General features: G+C 40.6%; 2 protein-coding genes across 2 annotated transcripts in view; both read left to right on the top strand.

Annotated features, from left to right (window-relative positions):
- The first annotated feature begins 2,880 nt into the window (after positions 1-2,880).
- Positions 2,881-5,246, top strand: msantd1 (Myb/SANT-like DNA-binding domain containing 1). The gene is made up of 3 exons (XM_008298416.1): positions 2,881-3,209; positions 3,296-3,589; positions 4,600-5,246. Exons 1-3 carry the CDS (start codon positions 2,956-2,958, stop codon positions 4,889-4,891), a joined length of 840 nt encoding a protein of 279 aa, XP_008296638.1. The 5' UTR covers positions 2,881-2,955; the 3' UTR covers positions 4,892-5,246.
- A 5,263-nt stretch (positions 5,247-10,509) lies between these two features.
- LOC103369647 (regulator of G-protein signaling 12-like) overlaps positions 10,510-17,831 on the top strand; it is a 37,224-nt gene continuing 29,902 nt past the window's right edge. The window contains exons 1-2 of the mRNA XM_008298414.1: positions 10,510-12,303; positions 13,945-14,031. Coding sequence (XP_008296636.1) covers positions 10,510-12,303; positions 13,945-14,031 — 1,881 coding nt within the window. The remainder of the gene's footprint in view (positions 12,304-13,944; positions 14,032-17,831) is intronic.

Genomic DNA, 17,831 nt, shown 5'->3' with positions numbered 1-17,831 from the left:
GATAAACATCCCCGTTCCTCGAAGTGATAAATACTGGATAATAAATGCTAAAACAGTTGCACAAGTAGATAAAACTCAGCAACTCTTATTTAAGCAATTAAGACTGCATGGCAGCGAAGCCCCTTGCACATTTGTTTGCTTACATCTTCAGCTTTTCGTTTGTGAGAGCAGCGTGTTAGTTCTTCTTTCACAATTGAAAATAAGATCACATAAAACCCATGATCATTACAACCCAAAAGAGGAACATTTCCAAAGTCTAACTGTAGCCTCACAATTTATCTAATTTATTTAGGTTGTGTTCATATTGTTATTTTAGTCTCATAATGAAAGACTAGAAGATTTATTTCACCCTTGATGGAGTTTTCCCAAGGACATGAAGGGAAATGAAATGATTCTTTGAAATTTTAAAATACAAGTTATACTTTATGAGTGTAAAGTGACTGTCATTGAGCCTTTCATTATAATGCAATGGTAAACAATGGACCCCAGAATGCATGTCAATGTTATTTTGACTTGTATTATTCACCTAAATATTGTTGCACATCAACTATGGCCTCCCCCAGTAGGAAAATGTTTCCTGCCCAGCTGCAAAATGTTCTCAGGAATGGTTCAAGCAAAAGAGACTCAACGTGTTGACCTGGCCTCCAGACTCCCTCCATGTGTGGGTGTGCCAAAAACAATCCTGATCTGTGGAGATACCATCCCATCAACGTTTCGGTAACTTCAGGACCTTCAGAGCTCCTGATCCAACAGGTCAGAGCTGCACAATATGAGGCAGTCAGTTTCAATGTTATGATCCATACATGTTTGACATACAAAGACGTAGAACACACTGGAGCTATGATGGTGAAAAATCAGACTTATTTTCTTTTGTGTCTGTGTGACATTATTCAGTTATATCCTGTTTTCTGTCGACCAACTGTTCACACTTTATTATCGCCAACAAAGAAGAAAAATTCTGAGAAGCCCTTTTGCATTTATTTTAGCTGAGAGTGGAATTAGTGTCTAATTGTTCTGGTATTTTAAGTTGTTTAATTGACCGTGCAAAGCTCTTACTAGTTAAGATGATAATACATCTTAAACCTTTACTGGTTAGATCTGTTTAAATGTATTGTCTAAATACATTTTTTTTTTTGTTGTTGTTGCTTTTTCCACAAGTATCCACAAGATGAATTTGGAAATCTAGAAACCATTCTTCAAAAACAGATCCAGGTATGTGTTATCATATTAGATTTTGGTTCAATTTTGTTGGATCACTCACAACTTCTGCCTCTAGACATGTGGAGTGCTTGAGCAGTTTATCTGTAGATTAGTCTGGCCCCTGGATTAGTGATCTCAATTACCTCCATTGTGATGAATGGAAGTAACTAAACAGGAAAGACCCTAGAAAGAGGATTCACTTGAGAAAGACCTGCAGGCAGTGAAGTGACTGAAATCGAAGAAGCATTTGATTTTAACTTTAATGTTCCTTCAAGGCAAGAGATGATCACGAACAATGGTGGCAACAATAACAAATAATCAGTCAAGTGATCTCCAAAAAGACCAATCAAATTTCTTTGCACAACTTAGAAACCTTTCATATAAACATTTGTTTGCTCCTCCATTTTATTTTATTTTCATTTCTGCAGTGACAGAGATTAATATTTGTCAAAAGCTGCCAATTTGCAACATGAAAATGCACCGGCCACCTGTCAGATTACTGCGAAGCATATGGGTTAAGGGTCTAATCGGGCCACAGTTGAGTTAGGACAGCTTGTGGAGCAGCCAGTGACCCTCATATAGATAAAGTGAAAACCGGTGACTTAGATGTTTCTGCCATTTTCAGGTGGCAAAACACAAAGAGTAGAAGCAGGAGTGAAAATGCTGCAGAGACAGGGTCATTTAGGGTTTCACTGTCTGTGCATTTGGGCAAAAGAAGGTGTGGTTTAGTGCATAAATGCTCTTGAGAGAAATATGAGAGCAAAGAAAGAAAGAGAGCAACAGACAGGGGGGAAAAACTGTGCATAAAATTGTGGATTATGGTGCTTGAGTATAGCAAAGATCCGCCCCTTGCAGAGACCTGAATGGGGGAGGGTCTCCAACTGGTCACCCTTCCTGCAGGGATCCATTGTCTACTACAAACGGCTAGGAAGAGACGGCAGATTACAGCAGACAGCATGCTCTTTTGTACAGCTTCCTACAGTTGATCACAACATGTTGCCATTTTGTCTGACGTCTCCTCCTGTTATTTCCTCCTAAAGTGCTTCACAATCTTTCACTGCAGAGCTTCTGCTGGCTTTTTAGGTCGAGCTGCAGACTAGAAGCGTCTGCTTATTTTCTGCATCATACCAGAAAAAGCAAATCCTCCTTCTCCCCATCTCAAAATGACTTCTCTATTATTAAAAGCTTTTAAATGGAGCAGTATGTTGGCTGACTACCAAACCTCTTGCCTTGTTGCCAGGGAAACACATACCCGTGGTCCCGGCTCTCTTTTTTTTCCTCCTCTCTAGAGGCTCATATTTCAAAACTGTCAGCAATCGTGTGCGCTCACACTGCTGCCTTTCAACTAAAAGCTTTTTGTGCTTCCAGTGGAGCAGAATAGAGGGGAAAAAAGAGAGCGGATGGGAGTGGTTAGAGGAGAGGGGAGGGAAAATGAAGGGCCTCCCTCACCGTTGCCACGGCAACTTGATGTCACGGTGACATCACGCAGTACTAAAAGCTTTTAACCGGATTCCTCTCCTGCCTTAGGCCCCATTTTGAGTCCTCTTTCAGCTAGGCTAGGGGGAAGGGCACAGGCAGGACGCTGGTGTGTGTGCCTTCTTGCATGTATCCCTCCCTCACTGCTGACACAACACAGCTATTATCAGTCTATCAGCACAGTAAAAAGGCTTTCAAATTCAGCCTCTAAAGATCCTATTTCTGCAAAAAAAAAAAGAAAAAAGCAGCCAGCACAGGCCGAGAGAAACATTTCAAAAAATGGGATCAGAGGATGGTTTCAGCTACCTAATGCCAGGCCACAGTGAGAAACACAGGCGGGCCCCGAACTGGACTGATGGCGAAATGAAAGCCCTCCTGTATGTGTGGGAGGAACACCACAACGAACTGAAAATGAGCAAGAGGAATGCTAAGGTTTACGAGAAGATGTCCCAGAGGTTTTTCCAGCTGACTGGAGAGCAGCGGTTCAAAGAGGAGATCAAGATGAAAATCACCAACATGTCTTTTCAGTACAGGCAAGTCCAAATGTCCATCCAAGTTATGATTTCAAACTCTCGCTGTTGCATGACTATAAACTTTTTTTTTTTATTTGCTCCAACAGGCGACTGAAAGCCGCAGTAGGGGAAAGTGGTGAGACTCCGGATTGGCCGTACTATAAGGCCATCGAGAAGATCCTCTCCAAGCCACTGGAGAACGGAAGGGTGAACTCTTTGGAGTATCAGGCCTCTGCAGCGGGTCCTTCTACGTCCTCCCAGTCCACAGACAACCTGCTGCCCCAGTCAGAGGATGGAGTGATAGGATTTCTGCCAGAGTACACAGGCTCCTCAGATGAGATGGAGATTAAACAAGAGCTGGACTCTTTGAGCTCTGACAGCGATCACACACAGGGCTCCAGGTAACAGGAACTAACAAGACGCATGTTGTAAGGTTGTGAGTGCATGTGTGCGTCTTTTAATCACTGCTAAAGGTAAAAACTATTTGATAAACTGACCTTTAGGTTGTTTCAGCATGGCCAAAATTGTGGCTCTACAAATCTTACACATTATATGTTTAAAAAAAAGTAATTCTGTGAACCTTTTCCCAAGTTTATTGAATATATTTAAAAAAAAAAATCTTTGATCAGCTACATGTATGACATTTACATGATAGGCCATACATTAAGTGAAAAGAGATTTTTGCATTTTGTTCTTGATATGCGTTCCTTTTTAAGATTAACATTTATCTTTAAATATATTACTTAAACACTTGAGCTATTGCGACACATGAATAAAAATGCAACTTCAAAGTAACTTAACCGCAACAAATTATGTATTACATGGGAGTTGCTGTCATTTAGCTAAGCTAGGCTAATTACCTTTGTATCATGTTACTACCTTTTTTGTTTTTTTTCCCCTCCTCCTATTTGCAAGACATTAGTTAAAATTGTGATGCAATTAAATTACACAAAACAAAATGAAAAAAAAATAAAATAAGGAAGCTTAGCTAAGGCTAACCATAGCTATCTTCACCTTGCTAACTACAACTGCATTTGACTGTCTTCCTATAGCTGTGCTGTTTGGTATTTAGCTTAATTTTGTTAGCTAAATGCTAAGTTCACTCTCAAAATTACAGATATATGACACAGGCTCAAAAATGATTTAAAACAGACCAGACTGTAGTCATAACTACATTTTCACTTATAGTTTAAGTGGGCTGGTACAATCACTTACATAATAGTGTAACTTCAGTATTTTTTGAAATGGTATTATTACTTTGTTGATGGTTTCTGGCTTTGGGAGAGAGTTCCAGATGTATGCAAATTGCGTGCTAAATTGCTGCTGAGGACTTGTGGTTGTAAGAAATAAGCTTTTGAGCCAAGAGGTGATCAGTTCTTCCTCCTTTTAACATTCCCTCTCTGTTCTCCAGCTCCCATCACATGTCAGCTAGGAAGAGACATGCCAACAAGCACATGTCCATGAAGAAAAAGAAACTCAGAGTTATGCAGGCCATGCTGCAGCAACAGAAAAGGTCGAGCCGGGCCATCGAGGAGACGTGCAGGGAGGTCCGTCGGGCCATGCACCAGCAGAACCTCCTCCAGGTCCAGTGTCTGCAGCTGCAGGAGCGCATGATGAACCTTCTGGAGAAGATGATCCAATCTCCTTCCAACACATCCGCATCGTGGGGTCAGAGTGGGGTGAAAGATCCAGGAAAATCATGAAGCATAGAAGTTACTGTTATTTAGGAGCGATCGTGATATTGCAGCACCTATAGCCTTGCTGAAGGAACAAATTGTATTTTATTTTGGATTTCAGTAAATCATTTTTATTGTTCATCATGCTATAGGTGTTGCCGTTATCAGTACAGAGATGGTATGGACAGGCACAGATATATATTCTTTTGCCATTTCTGAAGGTGTTTGATGATCATCGTTAGTAGATGACCACGTTAATAACTGTTATGACATATGTTGGCACATCTGGCTCCAATGTGAGTTTTCATTTTAAGGATAACCGGATCAGGTCTTTCTTGATAATTTGCCAAGTACCCTAATAAAATACCTTTGGGAACAACAACCATGCAAAATCTTGTCACATTATTACTTTTTTTTTTTTTTTTATTGTGTCAAGGTAATTACATATTGAGAAAGACTGATGTCAAAACAATTTGAAACCTGGAAACTTAGCAATTATCCAAAGTGTTACTGAAGTATTTAGAAAGGAGCTAGCAGCAAATGGCAACACAAACTGCATTCGAGGGAAAGGAAATTGTTACAGCTCTCAAATAGCAGCACAATCAGTACAAAACATGCTGACCTTCTGTCTCAAGAGGATGTGCCAAAATGGCTGCTAACCCTGATTTTAAAATGTTATATTGATGTAGCTCCACAAAGAACTGACTGGTAAAGACAGATGTCCCTGACAGGGACTGCGACAGATTTGTAAAAACAGGATTCGGATTTTTTTTTAAAAATACTCAAGTGACGCTGAATAAAAACACTGAGCCAGTCAATTCAGTCATATCAAGACAGTTTCACATTTATAAGAATTAGAAAAAAAATTAAAGGATAAAATGTTTTTAAAAAGTAAGTATTGCAGGTGAAATAGACGGTAAATGTTACAAGACAAATAAAAAGCAAGTGTAGCAAATGCAAAGTAAGAGAAAAAGTAACAATGTGCAAGTTATTTGCCTGAGAATGTACAAGAGGACATAGTATGTAACATAAACAAGTTGAAATATGCAAATGACAAAAATAAATCTCTGTGCAAAGCTGTGAATCAATGTAAGGCATTGAGGGTTGTAGAGAGGGTGAATGGAGATGGGCTCCTCCTGAAGCCTCCAACCATCTGTGCTGTCTTTAAAGCACTCAAATGGTTTCATCTCCACAGAGACCAGGGTCTGTTGTGATTCAGGCCAGTGGTCCTTGTTTTTTTGGGGGGGACAGGAAAATGGGGGAGATCTTGAAGCAGACTGGTACGTGGCATGTCCTAGTGAACATGGAGGCAGCTGATCAGCTTCATGGTGGATGGCGAGACTGGTGTGGCTGCTTTTGGGGTTCTGTTGACATATTTCTCCAGGTTGCTGGGAGTCATTTCTGTGGTGGGGGAGGAGCAGGACTTTGGGGTTGGCAGTTGTGGACAGGGCCCTAGCCCCTGCTGAGATTGGGGGAGGTATGGTTGAGGGGCTGGAACTGGTGGCTGGAGTCACATAAAGGACTAGGACTGTCTCATTGCCTTGCAAAGCAACAGTAAAAGTTATGCAGGTCTTTCCCCAGGGAGAGGTCGTTTAAGGAGTGGGGGGCTTTTGTCATGAAATGGGTTATCTCCCTGAGCCTTTGTCAAACAGAGACAGAGTCGTTGACTGAGAAGTGGTGTTGAGTGCAGTCGTTTAACTTCTCATGCTAAACCTGTACTTTGACTCCTTAAACCTGTTTCTGTCTCCACTCCTTATCTCACTGTGACCAAACAGACACTTGGAGAACTGGGTGACGGTAAACACTTACATTATGCATATACGTAATCCTGGGTAGTATTATGGTTTTATTATTATATAAAAATGCAAGCCATGAAGTAGAAAAACACACATGTTCTTTTCCTGATATTTCAATATTATGTAAAGATGAGAGTTTTCCCTGCTTTTTGCAGCATCTGTGATCCTGCAGAGTAATGGCCCGCCCATCCATACTCACCAACACATTCTACCCAAGTGCAATACAGGTACTGAACCCACACTAGTCTATATTCCGTACTATTTATCACATATATTCATTATTTATACTATCCTATGCTATATATATTATATTCTAATTATGTTTTGATTGTAGCACTGTTGCCTCGCAGCAAGAAGGTCGTCGGTTCGCGTTTGCATGTTCTCCCCGTGCAGCGTGGGTTCTCTCCGGGTTCTCCGGCTTCCTCCCACACGGTCCAAAATCATGTTGAGGTTAATTGGTGATTCTAAATTGTCTGTAGGTGTGAATGTGAGTGTGCTTGGTTGTCTGTCTCTAAGTGTGGCCCTGTGATAGACTGGTGACCTGTCCAGGGTGTCCCCTGCCTTCACCTTAAGTCAGCTGGGATGGACTCCAGCCCCCCGCAGCCCTAGTGAGAATTAAGCGGTGTATAGATAATGGATGAATGGATGGATGTTTTGATTATTACAGATTATACTATTCCATATTATATATTTTGTATATATCTTATATATATATTATAATGATTCTTTATTTATATTATTTATATTTCTCATATATCCACAGTGTTCCTGCCTCAACAGTGCAACATATTTATTCTACTGTTTGGCCAACTGTTCATACTTCCCACTGGCTCCTTTTGTAAATATATGTATATATTCTTATTTGTCTTTTTATACTTTTACTTTTATACTTTTGCACCACAGGAGTTGTCTTTTAATGTCATTGTACTTTGTGTATGATGATAATAAAAACATTCTATTCCATTCTAATTAGTGGAATGCAACACACACAGAATGTAAGAAGTGATACAGCTAAAAATATTAAAGTCTTCGCCTTTTAACCTATTTCAAGTTGACTTTGAGAAATGATAGATTAGGTCACTTCCATCACATACAACACCAGCTCAATGGAAAACCCTCCCTCACGAAAAAAGCAGCACTGCTTTTTGTACAATACATTGTGCAACCTGTTACTAGAGGTCACACTCACATGAAATAATAAATGACAGTTGCAGTAGTTTGCCAAGGTAGACGATCAACAATCCTCCTTTTTTTAAAAGTGTGTAAACTGTACTGCACATGTGCAGTAAAGCCATGTGTGCAACCGTTGCAGCCCTTTGACCAGAGTTAACGTGAACACACTAAACGCTGCTAAGTGCTGCATCAGTGTGGAGGACACAGAGGGAGACACACATGCAAGGGGAATGAGGGATACTGCAGTAATGGGGAAATCAAAATGGTAAGATAAACTTTCGATTTTTAAATTGTTTTAGGAACTTACTTACCATTGCATGCATTGTGTATTTTAAATTTATTTTGCTCCTTCGTGACATGCGGTGTAGCGGTGCTTACACTGTAGTTTGAATGCCACTATTCATATATTTCACGTGAAACTGTTTCTGAAATTGACGGACGCTTTTAAATTTAAAAAAAACAAACATAAACTTAAACAAATAAAGGCTCTCAAACTGCCATCGGCACCAGCCAATAGCGTCGCTCCAGTGGTTTGAATATTGAATTTGACAGGCGCTGTGATTGGTCAGGACGAGAGGTCACATGTTCCGGGGGACGTTACGCTGTCATGGTTACAATGAAAGACGCTTTGTGATTTCCGCGGTGGGTGAATGAAAGAGGTGGCGCTCCTCTTACGCGTTGCCATATAGACTACCGAATCACGGCAGGGAAATGCTGGTTTGAATAATTAAAAAGAAAAATGACCATGTAATATTAAAAAACAAAAAGAATGCAAACGTGTGGACTTTTATCGACGTGAACGTCAAACTTCGGGCGCCTTTGTGGAACCTTCCACAACTTGAACAGGTATCTTTGTCCTCGTTGTTGTGATAGTTTCAGACGTTTTTTTTGTTGGCGCTTTAATGTTTTATATGTGGGAAGCAAATAAAGCAGCAACTAGTCACGCCTTTCCTGTGTTAAAATGATTTAATATGTGCGGGAAGTTGAGTATTGGAACATTTAAGTGCAGTCGTTGACCGAAAACAGAGCGTGGTTGTGTTTAAAGTGTCGGTGAGCAGGCAGCCAGCTGGCACTCTGCTTTAGGGGAGTGGCGACTGGGAGTCATATGCAAGCTGTGTTCTATGTCTGACCTCTGACAGATAATTGCCAAAATACGATTAATGTCAGTAGCATTACTTGATTATCAAATTACTTTGTTGAGTTAGTAAAATGGAGCTACCAAAACATCCCACCACTTATAGCATTTTACCATCTTTTATCTAATTAATCTTAGAAATTGTATTTAGGAATAAAATCCTTAGTTAATGTTATCAGTATGGTGTTAGATTTAGAGCAGATTTGACTTAAAAATTAGTGAAGATTTTAGGCTTTATTTTTTCTAAATGATGCAGATTTAACATATTTGAACAGATTATTGGACAGTGACAATAAATGTTCATTTAGGTAAATAGAAGGAGGCTCTTATTATGCATTGCCATATGGACTTGAATCATGTTAGGGAAATGTTTTTTTGTATGTATATTAAAAAAAAATAATCAAATGCAATATAAAAATGTAAACATGTGGACTTTTATCAACGGGAAGTTTGAATTGTGGGCGTTTTTGTGTAACTTCCCACCACTGAAACAGCTATCTTTGTCCTCACTGTTGTGATTTGAAACAGCAAATCCCAAAAGGTTGCAATTTAGGATGTACAAGTCTTGGCTTTTAAGTGATCAGACTAAGCTGTAATTCAATTCTATTTAGTTCAAGCACATTGTAGCTCAAACTTAAGAATATTTTCATCATTGATTGATTAGTCTATGGAATATTTTCTTGATTATTCCACAAGTTGTTTGTTCTATAATATGTCAAAAACACATACAATATGGCAACAGGTGTTTCCCCAGATCTACGATGATGTCCTCAAATTTGTGTTTGGTCTACAGAAAAAAATTGGCTTGCTGTCACAGAGGAGCAAAGAAACCAGAGCATGTTCACATTTAAGAAGCTGTGATCAGAGACTTTCTTTTAAAAAAAATACTAAAACCGTTAATTAGTTATTAAAATAGCTGGCGGTTATTTTATGATTGACAGCTGATTGATTAATTGCAGCAGTGCTATAGAGCAGATTGATTTTTCAGGCATGCACGCTGTGGTTCAACTGACATAAGCACAGGCTCATTATTTAACAGCCATGCATCTACAGTAGGTCCGATCCAGGTTTAAATTGTTGTGTCAGTGGGTTTACACATTCATGCTGTCCTCCTTGACTGAATGCTTTTGATGGTGCCTTGTGCTGTATTGCTCCATCACACATTTTAAATTACAGTTACACTGTAAATATTGAATTGGAGCTTGACTTAAAAAATGTATTGCAAATCAAATTGCAATGTGTGTCACAAAAATCACAATTAGATATCTTTCTGAAATCTTAAGTCCGAGTTGCATTCATAAAATAATGCAGCAAATTAACATTTCATCGGCTGTCTTGGAATTATTTTGTGATCCTATGTGATAATTGTTCCAGTCTTTTTAAAAAATAATTTGATATATTGCAAAGAAACTATTTTACAAATTTGTTTTTTCCTTTTGCTAATTTTGTTCAGCTTTAGGATGACAACAGCACAAAAGTGTTGGCAATCTCCAAGTGTTTCAGTTCACACACACTGGATCTCCCAGCAACCAACAACAAAGATGAGGATACCGGGACAGCCTGAGGACACAAGGAGGCGTCTGGATTTAAATGCAGCGGGTGAGGTCAGGTGTGTGGAGGTTATCCGTGGACGGACTGGATATGGCTTCACTATTGCAGGACAGAGGCCGTGTCTGCTGAGTGGCATCCTGGAAGGAAGCCCTGCTGATCTGGTAGGACTCAGACAAGAAGATCGCATCATGGCCATCAATGGAACTGACGTGTCCACTGCTTCACACGAGGCTGTGGTGCAGTTGATCGGCACCTGCAACGGACCTTTGCATTTGGTGGTGCATACTGTAGGTCGAATGACGGGAGACCCCATCCTTTATGATGCAAAATGTGGGTTTGGGCGGAGAAGTGGTGTTTTCCAAAATGCAGGTGTTCTCAGGACTGTCTCACATGATTCAAGCAAACCCTCCTTAAACTCTGCTCAAACTGCCATCACCAAACAGAGGCCCGTGTCGGAGCCTGATCTGTCACAGTGGTCACAACAGTGGAGTGTTTTAGCTGAGCAGCCAAAGAAGGAAGCTTCCACTTTGGGGGACACAGACTCTGTTTTTACAGACACAGAAGAGGCTCATCCAGACTGGGGGATTTTAAACATGACCTTGGTTGTGGGCTACCTGAGCTCCACAGAGCTGATTTTAAACACTACTGAATCAGAGGATGACTGTTTCAAAGCCATTAGGGAGACAATACGACAGTTGGGTACGGAGCAGAATACCCATACTCTAGTCATGATGAAGATCATGTTTAATTGCATACGACTTTGTGATGATGTAGGAGCTGTTTTGGCAGCATTTCCTGCTGAGAACCTTGTCTTAGGGGCTGTGTGTGCTGAAGACCCTCGTTTTTTTTGCCTGGTCACCACAGCACATATTATCAATGGCCGTGTACCAGACAATGGTCCACTGCGAGCCTCCTGTCATGTATTTTTTATGGACCCAGAGCTAGGAAACCATGAGAACCATGTAGGAATTGCTGGTCGTTTTGGCTTTGTTTGCTCTCCGGATCCAGATGCCGCAGGCTGCCTGGAATTCCCTCAAACTCCACTAGATGTTCTGCACTTTGTAACAGTCCTGTACAGTGACATGGGAGAAGCTGTGGAGAGGCTTAGAGTTAAACTAGACACAGAAACTCAGCAGCAAGCCAAAGAGAGCGACAGAACCGTCAAACAAGGTAGTGCCAGCAGCAATGGCGACAGTGGGATTGGAAATGCTTCTCCGCTTGAGGAGAGAGCAGACAGGGATTTCCCTTCTGCAATCCGAAACCATGCTGGGGCCCACCTCCCCAGCTGTCCATGGGATTATCCTCTGCCTGTTGACCTCACCCCAATAAACCTCCCCAAGAATGGCCAAAAACCTAATCTGGAAAACAGTGCCTCTACACATTCTCTTTCAGAGTCACTACCTGGCCCAGATTCTTTAACCAGGTTTTATGGCGGTCCCCCACCCAGGCTAGAGTTCCAGTTTAAGCCCCCACCATCTCCTCTGCCTTTGAGTAGAAAAAAAAACTTATTTGGAGATCCTCTCCGAGGTAGCCAAAAGTGGTTCTCAAAGCCAAAGTGGCCTAAAGTCCAAAGCAGTGATCCTGAACCTCCAGAAGCGTCCACCAACTGGTCCTTCAATGCTAACCGTAGCGCCAGCACAAATAACCTGCCTCCTCCGATGAGCCAGATACCTTCAGACAGGTACCGGTCAGCGGAGGTCCTGATGCTTCCTCCCAGGGAAGAATGGACCAAAAGGTTTCTTGAACAGAGGCAGAAACACCGCAAGGATGGGAGTACTAAACATGTAAGTAGGGCACTTTATTTTATTTTAAAGCTGGGATCTGAAGCATTTTATTTGAAGCATTTTGAGACACTTTCGTTACTCTGCCACCGAAAAAGTCGGTCAGGTTTTTCAGGTGATACAGGTGAGTTGTGGTCGTAAATAGCAGCTCAAAACATTTGTGCCAACTTAACCTATTAACGTGTCAGAGTTTTTATATTATTGTTTTACTTTCAAAGACCCAAACAGACAGAAAACACCTCAATAACTAATTTGGAAAAAAGGAAAAATCTGATTTAAAAAAACAAACAAAAAACAGCTTTTTAGCAAAGATATATCTCTTTACATCCAGGTTAAGAAAACACAATAGTCTCAAATTTGAATATGTATGAAAATAGTTTACATTTTGCTGTTCAACTTACCTTAAAACCCTAATTTCCAAGCTACTATGAGATTTTTATGTTTGAATTATTATTGAGTTAGTTTTTTTTTGCTGTTTGTATCCTTGCAGCTTTCTCAGCTTTGTGCAAACAAGTAATCTTTACACTCAGTAACACTAAACAGCTCCATTTTAAATGCGGTAGTGCTGAGAGGAGAGCATGTGAATATGCTGATGCTTGACACAGAAAGTATGAAATGTTCACAGGGAGTTCAGCTTTCAGACACTGAGGGGGTGTTAGTAAGTCTGATTATGGTGAAACTTAAAATGAAATACAATACCACTGATTCAACAGTCGATCGGTGTGTGACTCGAGCTCAGAAAACACCTGCTACAAGTCTATGATGTCATTGTCATAGCAGTAAAACGTGGTTAGTTTTTTTGTGTTGGTTTCCTCATGGCCCACAAGATGTCCCCATGCATCCATGCAGTCCTGGAAATTTGCTTCTCTCGTGAAAGCTGTGGGGCATGTACAGTTTTTCTGAAGTAGTTTCTGTCTTTTGGCCACACACAGGGCTCCAATTAGTCATGCTGTTAAATTAGGCATGTAAATGAATGTGTGTTCGTCAGTGGCTTGGCAATAAAGGAAACATGTATGTGTATTGGATAAAGTTTGGTTCCAATATTGTGTTATTTTTGAACTCACATTACTGAATTTATTGAAGTCTGGAACCACATTTAAGCAAAGTGTTTGTGTTTCTTAGTCAGAGCTGGAATGCATCTCTTTCTCTTACCTTGCATTACATCAGAAATCTTCGACAGGAAGCCAGACAAATTACAGGGAAGAGCCCATGTCCTGCAGTGGTGATTATCTGCAATTCTTAAACTCTTGTTTAAACATCAGACATAACCTCTCCAAATGGTGGCTTGGTAAAACACAGTGTCTTTTATATGTTTGACACAGACAGATAAAAAAACATGGTGGACCTATCTCATCTTTTATAGGAGTTCTTGACAGATTTTGCCTCAGAAATCAGTCAAATCTAGTAGAAAATTTGAGATTTATAGACCACCTGTTTCCAGTATTCACCTCATAGTCATTTTTCACTGTGACTATACTGTCACATTTTCATTTCCCCTTTACTGCATGAGTGACTCATCATCTATGAATGTGTCAATGTGAGTAATAATTCAACTTTGCTTTCTGAGAAATTCCACTAGATGATAATGACATTGTCACTATCGGTCCTCATGTCTTTAGTAATCCATCTTTTTTTCTCTGATAGGGATCCAGGTTTTGGGGTGTTGTCCGCTCCTCCAAACCTCGCTCTGCTAAACGTCTCAGCCTTGCACGATCACTGGATGACCTTGAGGTAGGCTCCAAATTCTTTTTACTTTCCCAGCATTTCAGTTTGGTTTTCAAAACTTGTTTAAATCCCATATTTTAGGTTTTAGATTTTATTCATTTTTCCTGTATTCAAGTTATTTCAAAATGGCAGTTTTGTGGAGTGCAACACTTGTTTCCTCTTGGGCAATCTATAACAGTTTTTGTTGTATGTTTATGCTGTCAGTCTTTTGTACTTCCCATTTCATTAACTAGGCCTGTATGCAGTCAAGTTGGTTTGCTTAAATAATGTGAACATTCAGTTAAAGCATCCTTTTTATTATCCTTCTTATTCTGCTCCACTCACAGCTCTTTTTTAACCGTTTGTTTATGTTGGCTTGAACTCTGTGTTTGCTGCCACTCTTGTGGCAAGGGGCTGCACAAAAGTGGTCTTTGTGCGGGCCAGAGGCAGGGTCCTGTTTGTTTGGTCTTGCTAATGAGCGCTGCTGCACGGCTGAGTATTGTGCTTATATTCTGTCATATTAATGTTGCAGAGGAACTGATTTGAACTCTGATTTATTATCACAAACACACACATACTGTTACTACATCTTGTAATTGCTCTGAAGTACACCACAAGCACAAATCAAACTGAAAAGTGGAATACTGTATTGTACATTTCCGCATTAGTCACAGTCACACACAGACACGCAGACCACACATTGTACTCAAAGAGGCACACCGCAAATCTGTTTCTCAGAGTTGTCCCAACATGCACGGAACAGTGCTAAATGTTTCGAACAGGTCTTCCCCCAGATGCACAGCTGCAGGAATAAAAATGTTGATAAAAGGTTCAAACAGCTGCAGAGTTGCTGCATGTATAGCACCTTATAGCCCTTACCCTCCTCATTGTATATTTGTCAGAAACTGGTTTGGGTTGCTTTGTTTCTATTCATTTCTGTGTGGCATGTTTTGTGAGCTAACAAAATTTTTATCACATTCTCATACAGTTTGGACTGTGAAATGTTTTCTAAGCAGTGTCTTGGGACATCTATTCTTGTTCTCAGTTAATTTTGAGCTGCTGCCACACTCTGCACCACAAAGTAGCATTGGATGAGCTGAATTCTTCCACATTTGCAGCAAGAAATACCCAAACTTCACACCTCTGCTGACCTGCTACAGGACAGACAAGAAGAGACAGGTTTAGGCCAGTCTAATATGTGCTGACTGTAGAATACTTTAAACAGGTAAAGTAGGCTGGGTTGGGTTTAACATTTCAGTGTTATGGAAAATAGAATGTGGTTATCTATATAATGACTGTGTTAGACTAAACAAGACTTAGCTTGAAATGCTGAAAACAGAGCCCAGCTAATGCAACATTGTTGGGGGTAGATAGGGTTTTTAGGGAGTGAGAACTTCTCATACTGATACATTGGCTGGTACTGTTTATATATGTTGGAGTTGGACTGAATATTGAATCACATGACCTTGGTGGTGGGCTTACCTGAGCTCTGCAGAGCTGATTTTAAACACTACTGAATCAGGGGATAACTGTTTAAAGTTAGTGAGACAATACGACTGTTGGGTACAGAGCAGAATACCCATACTGTAATGATGATGAAGACCATGTTTAATTGCATATGACTTGATGATGTTGTGGGAGCTGTTTTGGCAGCATTTCCTGCTGAGGACCTTGTCATTAGGGGCTGTGTGCTGAAGACCCACGTTTTTTTTTTCCTGGTCACCACAGCTGACAAAGCAACCTATAAGATAAACGAACATGTCAGTTTAGTTACTAGAAAATTATATGCTAGATGTATCATGACCAAAACATTTTAATGTTGGAAAAACCTTGTCAGTGCCATCTATGTAATGCTGACAGTTTTCAAATCACTCCAAACATACATTCAGCATTTCTCTACTATAATTTCTTGGTATTTATTGGCCAAAAGCCCATCCAACATCATTTCCTTATATGGACTTGCACACATGCAAAGAAGGCTGATTTTACTTAACCATCAAATTTGGAGAAATACTTGTTTTTGTAAGAATCCCTAGTATCCGTTTCAATATTGGAATCTATGATGACCTTGTACATCAGACAGAGAAGCCCGACTTGCAAGTGAAACATTTGTTCTCTTTTTTTGAAGGCTGTGCTCTACTGTAGAGTGAGTACAAATGAGAAATGAGCAGACTATCAAGCTGAAGAACTGCACTAAATTGTTCACCCTGAACTCCTTAACACATATTTGATCATAAGTGTAGGTAGGATCTCTAGGAGTTAAAGTCTTTTCAGATTTGTGTATTGTTGTGAGGAATCTTCTGAGAGACTGTTCTCATCCCAAGTTTGGCAATGTTACATGATAAGCTCTCATTCAGTGCATGTATCAGGATTCAAAAGAACACCATGGTACTATTTTGGAGGTCACCGTCAGCACTCAAGGCATACCCCTGAGGATAGCGTTTGTACGTCGCCTTGCTGCATGTTGTGGAAGAACACTGAGCAATTTGGATGTGTGGATCTGATACCTTTTTTGTTCTCAATGTTGTGTGTTACACAGGGTTCCTACACAGTATGGAAAAGTATTGAATTTCAAGGTCTGGATGAGAATGGAAAAAAAGAAAAGTGTATGGAATAATATTTGTGTTTCCAGAATATTGCTTTCATTCTGTTTTCTTAAAATTCAGATTTTCTAAAAATAAATGAATCATACAGAGCAGAGCAGGCAGCCCGTGAAGCCAAAATGTTTACCACTGAAAGAGAGACCGTGGCTCATAGTGAGCTTGATGTCGTCAAAACAAAGGGAAAAAAGTCTGATGAGTGACTGAATGCACACTTCGACACTGACACATGCAAAACAGCTCTGTTCCAAATACCTTAAAACCTAGTCGCGTCCTTTGGGGCTGAAAAATGAAACCAACACAAAAGTGCTAAAAATGTCAGTTTCTCAGATGGCCACTTGAAGCAGGCTCCAAAACATTGGCTTTATACATTCTTTGCTCCAAAACTAATCTGTCATGCCCCAAAAGCCCAACACTACAGAAGACATTACCATGTTTGCTGCCTGGTGTCATAGACGGTTTTGGTTTTGATGGCTAATTTCCTCGTAAAAGACAACTGCACCGGGGGGAATTTTTATGAGTCCCCTTGTATTAAGTAATGAAAAATAAGGACGTGGCTACATTGGGCTGTAGCAATTGGTTAACTCATTAACCCTGAGGCAGATTTTTCTCACTCACCACCCAATCAGTGGCATTAGTGTTTTGAAAGCCCTTAATAATAAATGTACTCCCAGCTGCTCCACCCCCATGCCAAAGCTGACTGGGTAAAAAGAACAGTAAACCAAAATGAGAAATCCAAGGCCTGTCCATGTCTGCAGCTACAACGCGTCCACGGTCTGATGGACTTCGTATGGTGCCCCAACCAATGAATGAGAAACCAGACCAGGCATCATATAATGACCTGACAATGGTGGATGACCAAGGTGCTGCCAAGCAGATGTCTTTCACCAAAGCTCCCCTAAGCAGGGCAGCAACACCCTTGGTAGAGTTTACCCTGAGGCCCACTGGGAGGTACATCCTTGGCCTCATATCTTCTGTGGTTACCATTGCATATCCAGTGCGCCAGTAACTGTGGTGACAGTGTGCTCCTGACTGCTCTCTTTATAATACACCATCAGCTACGTTGACCACCTCAACTGACCCCAATTCCAGGCTTGCCTGTTGTAGAAGCTCAAAAGCTCGGCCAGCCATCTCATCCAGCATTGTCTACAGGTCCCGCTAGGAAACCAGTCACCCCATGACCGGCCGTCCCCTCCAAAACCCTCGCAGGAATTGCTTTACTAGGGG

The sequence above is a fragment of the Stegastes partitus genome, unplaced genomic scaffold (assembly GCF_000690725.1).
Source record: "Stegastes partitus isolate 25-593 unplaced genomic scaffold, Stegastes_partitus-1.0.2 Scaffold1315, whole genome shotgun sequence".
Lineage (NCBI taxonomy): Eukaryota > Metazoa > Chordata > Actinopteri > Pomacentridae > Stegastes > Stegastes partitus.
This window is presented reverse-complemented; position numbering and strand designations above follow the sequence as displayed.